The 8,303-nt window shown below is 33.0% G+C and overlaps 1 protein-coding gene across 1 annotated transcript; it reads left to right on the forward strand.

The window, feature by feature from the left end:
- Window positions 1–6,301: 6,301 nt before the first annotated feature.
- Window positions 6,302–6,976, forward strand: LOC106685058 (uncharacterized). The gene has a single exon (XM_014427542.1). It carries the CDS (start codon window positions 6,302–6,304, stop codon window positions 6,974–6,976), a length of 675 nt encoding a protein of 224 aa, XP_014283028.1.
- The last annotated feature ends 1,327 nt before the right edge of the window (window positions 6,977–8,303 follow it).

The raw sequence follows: 8,303 nt of genomic DNA on the forward strand, positions 1-8,303 counted from the left end.
GAATAAGGTAAGAACAAAGAAATCAGTATGTAAGTGAAGGAAATTTGTTATAAAAGTAATTAAAAGGAGCTGTTTGTAGGAATCCTTGAGAATGACCTGAGAGGTCGAAACGTCGGATGTTAAAAAAGAATAAAGTTGAGAGAAAGAGATCAAAATTGTTTTAAAAAGAAACTAAACCACTCTCAAACAACTATATAAATAAAAAATAAATCTAAATTTATTTATAATTTTATGTTTCGTTCATACGGAGATTTTTAAAGCGCACTAACTACACGTTGGACCACCTCAAAAGTTTTAATTTCGATAATTAGTTCAGAAATATTTTGAGATCCCACACCAATAAATATGCTAAATTATGCAATTTTGTTCTCTCGCCAATGTTGCATTACGCCTAACACTTTTTTATTAAAATTTATCATAAAAGTTGTTCCCTTCGAATCACATTTATACTTCGTCGTAAACCTACTGTCTACGCTACAGTCTCCTTTAACAATGTTGATCTTACCCCTGTCGAACAGATCCTCTACCTTGGACTACATCTAGACAAACGATTAATCTGGAAATCCTCACACAAGACTGAAAAGACAGGAAACTGCACGTCGATATCGACTATTACACCACTTACTGGACAATCGGTCCAAACTTCCAATTCATTACAAAGGACTGAACTACATGACTGTAATAAGGCCAACCTGGAGATATGGAATTGAGCTTTGGGGCTCCACTAAACCTTCGAATTCCTCCCGTATTCAATCCTTACAATTCAAAACCATTCGTAAAATCCTCAATGCTCTTTACTTTGTCACAAATAAAATAATACATAAAGACCTAAATGCTCCATATATAACTGATCTAGCCCGAACCAGATATGATCCCTTCCATTATAAACTCCCTAACCATCCAAACCTACTAGTTTCTAACCTTGCTTCCTCTTCTATTCCTGACAATTCTCCGAGGCGCCTGAAAAGAAGATTAAGAAGATGTAAAAACTCCATTATAGTGCTACTAATGGGAAGTTTCCCTACACGTCTGTATCACTCTATAATTACATACATCAAATTTACTAAATGTATAATTATGTACAGTTGTAAATTCTAATAAAGATAATAAAAAAAACTTATAAATTTGTAAATATGGTGTAAATGATCCCTATTACGATTCTCTGTAAATAAATAAATGTAATATTTTAGGACAAAATAAAAAAAAAATGTCTGTGTAAGTCGCAGGATGTAACTAAACATCTCCGAGGCCAGACCTCGAAATTCCTTCTACTCTTTTTTGAATGTTCTCTTTTTTTTACAATCGCATTTCCAACTGAAGACGTCCCTTTAAACGTTCGGAATCTAAATTTCAATTAAGCCTTCAGCGCCGAATCAGGAACTCCTATACGATTACAAAACTGACTAGTAAAGAAAAAAAAACTTAAATACCTGTTTGGGCCATTAGAGTAAAGGTGTAATCTAAATAGTTAATGACACCTGTTACGGGTAAATTGTTACCTGAGTGGCTTCATCGTTTGGGTAAAGGTAAATACAATTATATCCGAGCGGGATTCCAACTGTCAAGTCATTTAGTAGCTATTAAATCAAAGCAGCCGTGGGTCGTGGCGTGTGTAATGGTCGGTAATTGTCCCCACCAGGGCGGCCATTTCATCCTTGGGGTGTTTACACACCTTGAAGAATGTTCCCAAATCAAGCTGAATCGACTTTTTCATTCATTTTTTAAAATAATCATTTACGAATGTATAATTAAATAGCTATTAAGAAGGCATGTCCATTTGCTTCCTATACACCTTATATAGAACCATTATCACTAATTAAAATCGATAGGAAATAAAACGTCAGCGCTATCTCAAATAGAAAAAAGTATTACTGACTCCATTAAGCTATTTTATACATATTATAGTTCATAACTCCTCTGAATTTTATCCAATTCCTACGTTAATAGAACCGCTGGAAAGATCGATGTCAGCTTTTTCAACCATTATTTCTCTAGATGCTAAAAATGAATGTTATCGGATATATCGGTTCAATTTATGTTACCAAATCATAATAATAAAGTATATGTACATGTTTACATTAACTAAATAAAACTTTGGGGAACAGCTAAACCGTCGAACATCAAACGTATCCAATTCTTTCAATCCAAAATCCTTAGAACCATAGTTAACCCTAGAAAGACACACTGGGGTGTCACATACCCCAGTACTTTTTAAATTTTGAATAATTCCTACATGTGTAGCTCTTTTGCTAAACCCCGCCATGTAAATAACTGTCATTCATAACATAACTGATTCTGATTATCTGCTGCCATGTGTCAGTCTTGTTTTGCTATTTATCGTGATTTGAACTAGTCTTGGGGTATCTCACACTCCAGAGTGTCCTTAGTGTAAGTAAATAATAAATCCGGTAAACTCTCATTAGGGGAGCTTTTCTCTACAAAAAAGGACCATCCTTTATTTCGACATACCATACCCATGAATTGGTTCAGCTTCCCCTCATACTGCTTTAGATTTGATGATAAACTAAATAGAGAAGAGAGGAAGGCTAATGACAAAATGGCACCCAACCAACAATACAAGATGATGCAATCATTGAAGAATCTGGTAAACCACAAGTCAAACATGATCATAATTTAAATAAAGGATGAACTGATACTTTTGACCAAATGTGTAAGGGGTACTCAACGGCCAGAAAAAACAAGGTGGCCACTCCGTTTTTTTTTGTAATGTTGGATCATGTCGGGGTGAACAGTATGATATTGCTTACTCTGGTAAAGTGGGAAAATAAAATGAAACGCAAATACTTCCTTTTTGGTCTGGGATATTCACCGGGATTTTTGGTCTGGAACCCTGCCTAAAGAGGAGGCTACAAGCAGAGGCACTTCGTCGGTCACTGCGCCTAGGTATTGATGACATTTTAGGAATAGATGCGCAAATAAATAAATATAAGATCCTGGAGAAACAAGTAAGGTGTTCTTTTTGTGAAAGGGGAAAAGACAGGAAGACGAAATTGACATGTCTGCAATGTAAGAGAGCTATTTGCAATGAACACAGAGCGGCAATATGTCTGCAGTGCAGTGTGTGAAAGAGGTCCCTTCGGGGCCCCCACTATGTATTTTATTCATTTTTGATTTTAAAAATGATTTTTCCACCTCGTTTTATGATTCATGTACTTCGTATTTATCTCTATTTAAGAGCCATTCAAATTATTTTTTTTATTTAGGAACAACAATTAATTTTTATTCATTTTTACTTAGTTGGCTCGTAAAATTTTACAATATGTGATTTTTGGAAATACATATGTACATAACCCATTTTGAAATGATTTATTTTTGTTACCTAGACCACTTAGTTATTTTCAAATGCATTATAAGCATTGCAGGTTATATCACTTATATTTTATACCAATTCATATCTTGGGGTGTATCACACCTCAGAGTGTCCGATTAAGTTGACTAGTAGAAGTGTGTCATTCTAGGGTTAATGCAGCCTATTACATTTCCAATAGACCACTACACCATGACCTACATATCCCTTTTTTCCTTGACCTCATACCAACCAAATTCTAAAAATTCCATATAAACCTTTCCAACTAATTTAATCCTTTGGTTCAAACCTTATCTAGTTCTACCCATCCCTACAGCCCATCTAGAAGGTTGAAACGGCAGTGGTCAAGAGACTTATTAAAATAAAAATGGACAATTGGAGTTCTGGCAACGGTCAGATTCTCCACTCAAGAGTGTTTGCGGCTTTAGTGCACTTGCTCAGCCTCCACTTATTCACTACCAGTGATGCGGCGAGAGGGATGCGCTGGGATCTTTTGAGCTCTGCTCTACCCCTCACACGTGGGGGATAGAGTGGGCTCAGGGATCCTCTGGTCAATTGTGTAAATATTGTATATAAGAACTAAATGTGACTAGAGATTATATTATTTTATCATTATGTTATTTTATTTATTTCTTTTTTTCATACACATAGTTTAAGTTCATTTTATTTATCCTTCTGTCTGTATATATTTTTTCATTCATTTATTTATATGTATTCTTATTTTACTTTATTTTGGTATGAATGTGATCATTCATCACTGTTACCTATTGCCCACAACTGTGTGGCAAATTGTAATATCTATCAATAAATAATATACATATACAAACTCTACAGACTTATCTATTTACTTAAAAAAAATTAAAACCCATGAAGTATTAAGAGTACAGTACTTTGTAAGATTCTCAGATATGTTAGTATCATGTCATTATAACATTTACAGAAAATTCACTTGATGTATATATGTTTTATATAGTTGTAAATAACAATAAATAAATTATTAAAAAAAATAACATAATGAAATAAAACGATATATATGATACAATGGGCATAACATATAACATAATACATGTTACGAAGGATAAAAGATACAGAATAATGTAGATGAGTAAGAATTAATAACCTAAAAAAAAAAAATTTAATGCCTGGAAAATTAAACAAGAGAAAAGAGATTGGGGGAAAAAAAAGGGAAGAAATATTTAAAAAAAGCACAGAGGCTTACTAACTTAAGGAAGATTCCATTTCAAATGATTGTTGGCAAAATCATCCTGTTGATAGTGGGCATAATAGTAAAAAATTATACATTAAACCAAGGAGATATTGTTAGAACTAACTATGAAAGACCGTTTAGATAAAACAAATAGAGTATAAAATATTTTTTTTTAAAATTATTTATTGATATTTATAACTGTACATAAATCCATCAAGTAAATCATAATCGTATGGTACAAGCATGTAGAAAAAACTACCCAATGGTAGCAATCAAAAAATATTTTTACAATATAAGGTCTCGAGGCCATCTTTTTTTCAGGCGCCTCGGAGGATTGTCCGGAATAAAAGAGGAAACAAGATTAGAAACTAATGGGTTTGAGTGGTTAGGGAGTTTGTAATGGAAGGATTGATATCTGGTTCGGGCTAGATCGGTTACAAATGGAACATTGAGGTATTTGTGGATGATTTTATTTGTGACAAAGTAGGGGGCATTTAGGATTTTACGAAGGATTTTGGATTGTAAGAATTGGATACGAGAGGAATTCAAAGGTTTAGTGGAGCCCCAGAGCTCAACGCCGTATGTCCAGAGAGATAAAAGAAATTAAGTAGGAAATATGAAATTAAAGGTTCATAGAGTAAGCTTATAAATTAACTGGAGTAAAATAAATAACTGAGAAGAAAAGTTAAGAAAATTGTATAAAGTGTAGTTGAAATAAAGAAATGAGTGATGATAAGGATGAGAAAATTAAAATGACCTAGACGTAAAATGTCTATAGACGATATGTGACTGTAGAACGTAATAAAAAACCAAATGAACATAGAAAAAAGTTTATTTATTTGTGTATCTTTGCTGACGCCCCTCCGATCCATATTCTCATAATTCTATTTTTATTACATTATTTATTAATAATTAATTACATATCGCTACTTTACTTAATATACATCTGACAAAAAAAAAGTGTTGGTTTAATTTTGAAATTAACGTGTTTGAAATATTCTACCGCAGACGGAGGTTTCTTTCTCTAATATGGTCCCTCTTTAAGCTTGTAGGATTGTCATTAAGTAACTCCTGTCTTTGGTGCAATCTATAGATTACGTCAAATACAATTTTTTTTTTGTTAGATGTGCCTATATTCAAGAAGAGATATACATAAAAGCATGCTAGATTTTTAGATTTTTCAAAATATTTAAAGAAAACAGAAAGAAAAACCTTTAATATATATGAAGAAATAAAGAGATTAAATAAACACACGAACTATAGCAGCTTAGCAAAACATGTTCTTTTATTAGTGTAGAGTTTATGAAAGGTTCCTTCCTTTGTGGTTGCCATTTTTTTTTAATTGATTTTGGAAAGACGTTGTTGTACTAAAACAAGCAGTAAGATTGTAATAAAATTAGTTGTTGTATAGAAGGGAATTTGAAGTCTTGGAGCATGGTGATTATTTTTGTGTAGTGGGGGTAATTTTTGATTTTTCTCGTAGATATATTATGAATTATTTCCAGTTTCTGGTAATTTTTTGAACTCGAAACGAGTGAGGCATAATAGAACTAAAATCGAATAACTGTTTATACAGAATTAAAAATACAATATGTGTTTGTATTGTTGTGATAATCATGTGATTAAAGTTGAATATAAATTTTCTTACATGAAACAATTCATGACATATTTTTAAAAAAGAAGCTATATTGCATAAATACGTTCGTTATTTTTGAAGAAGTAAGGTATAAAGAAATTTTCTTAATGTATTACCTTAGCTTCAAAGAATGGCTGATCCTCTGGAGATGAGTCTTGACGAATACATTAAGAAGAAACAAATCAGAGTAAGGGATCCCATGAGGAACGGAAGGAGGCAGCAGGGAAGTCCTAGATCTTACAGATCAAGAGGAGATTCCGGATGGAATCAGCGGCAGTTCGGTAGAAAATGGCGGTATGAAGATGATAATGACGAAGAAGAAGAAGAGAATGGATTCGAAGAGGAAGAAATGGATGATTCAAGATGGCAAGACAAGAGATACAATAGAAGAAACAATCACAGGTTAGATGATAATGAGAACAGACGATGGATTCTAGCTGCAAGAAGACAACAATCTCCCGGGCTAAAACAGGACAACGCGCAGCAACAAGGCGAGTCGAAACTGTTCCTGTATAACCTCCATTCGGATGTGACGAATAACGACTTGAAGGAACTCTTCTCCGCCCTGGGAACAGTGAAAGAGGTCACGGTCCATTACGACAGGCTTGGGAGGTCGACGGGCTCTGCCGACTTGGTCTACGAGAAGAGGTCCAACGCCTTGAGGGCCATCCGGGAGTACAACGAGGTGCCTTTGGACGGCCTGCAGATGAAGATAGAGCTGTTGCGGTCCGCGGAGGAACTTGGAATACCAAGGATAGGCAGCCAGCGGCAGAAAGCGATGGCCAAGTACCGTCGTGAGAGATAGTACTCGCCATATTGTCAAATGTAAAATATATATAAATAATTCCATTAATGATTGCTTATTTATTTTAGTTTATTTGGTTAACAAGGATTAGGGTTACTTTGATATAAGGAACCGTACATAATTGAGTAATGGTTTGTTGATGTTTATTAGCATATCACTAACTAAATATTCATAAGCAATGACACTAAATCATAATAAAGATACTTGCTAAACCATATGTTCTATTTCGGATTTTAACCTACTAGTACAAGAGCCCAAGAGGAGAAACAAGTCAGTTTTTTCATCCCAATTTTTAATTACTTTAATGAAAACTATGCATAATTACTAGTCAAATTGATGAGTTTACCAAGTATAGGTAGGAGGAATAAAAAATGGTGGCTGTTTAAAAAAGGTTAAAAATAATTAATTTTTCATCCGGAGCTTTATATCGTTAAAACTACCAACAGCAATAGAAAATCTAAGACTTCATTTAAAGCAGAGTAAATTTGCTAAAATGTAAGCTCTAACAGAGCTATTTACGTTCAATAGTTCTCCAGATATAGCTTTTTAAAAAGCAATATTCTATGAAAATATTGTACAGACTGTACTGAAAGATCAGAAGTTGATGAATTTATCTTTAAAAATCTATATCTCAAAAACCATTTGACGTACAGATGTATAATAGCATTCAAATTAAAGCGAGTTTAATGAGCTATAAAGTAGTTTATGACGTTTTTCTTCTTAGGACTAGAAGTTTTCATGATATTTCCTAAAATAAATTGATTTATAGTTGTTCGCGCAAATTTTCATTTGTCAAATTTATATTCATTTGCGAATATCATAAAAATTATTTCTCCTACGAAGATAAGTGTCGTAAACTACTCTATATTAAGTTAAATTACCTTTATTTTGAGTGCGTCTTATGGATCTAGAGATATATTTTTTCAAAAATCAAACATTTTATATGAACAACTATAAATTAACATTTTGTGAGTTTATTTTGTCAAATATCATAAAAACTACTACTCCTACAGAGATAAACATATGTAACTATTTTGTAGTAAATTTAACTAGCTTTAATTTGAACGCTGGCAGATATCTGTACGTCCAATGGCTTCTGAAATAAAGTATTTCATAAATCAAATCATTTGTCCGAACAACTATAAATCAATTTATTTTAGCAAATATCATGAAAACTACTATTCCTTCGAAGGTAAAGGTCTTAAACTTCATTATAGTCCATTAAACTAGCTTTAATTTGAGTGCTAATAGACATTCCTACGTCTCATAGTTCCTGAGATATAGATTTATCAAAATAAATTAACTAACTACTAATCATGCAGTAGAT

This window comes from Halyomorpha halys, unplaced genomic scaffold, assembly GCF_000696795.3.
Source record: "Halyomorpha halys isolate HHAL.00 unplaced genomic scaffold, Hhal_1.1 Scaffold31.1, whole genome shotgun sequence".
NCBI lineage: Eukaryota > Metazoa > Arthropoda > Insecta > Hemiptera > Pentatomidae > Halyomorpha > Halyomorpha halys.

Bases quoted from the DNA above. Each gene is read 5' to 3' on its own strand.
- LOC106685058 (XM_014427542.1), top strand. From the start codon at position 6,302: ATGGCTGATCCTCTGGAGATGAGTCTTGACGAATACATTAAGAAGAAA.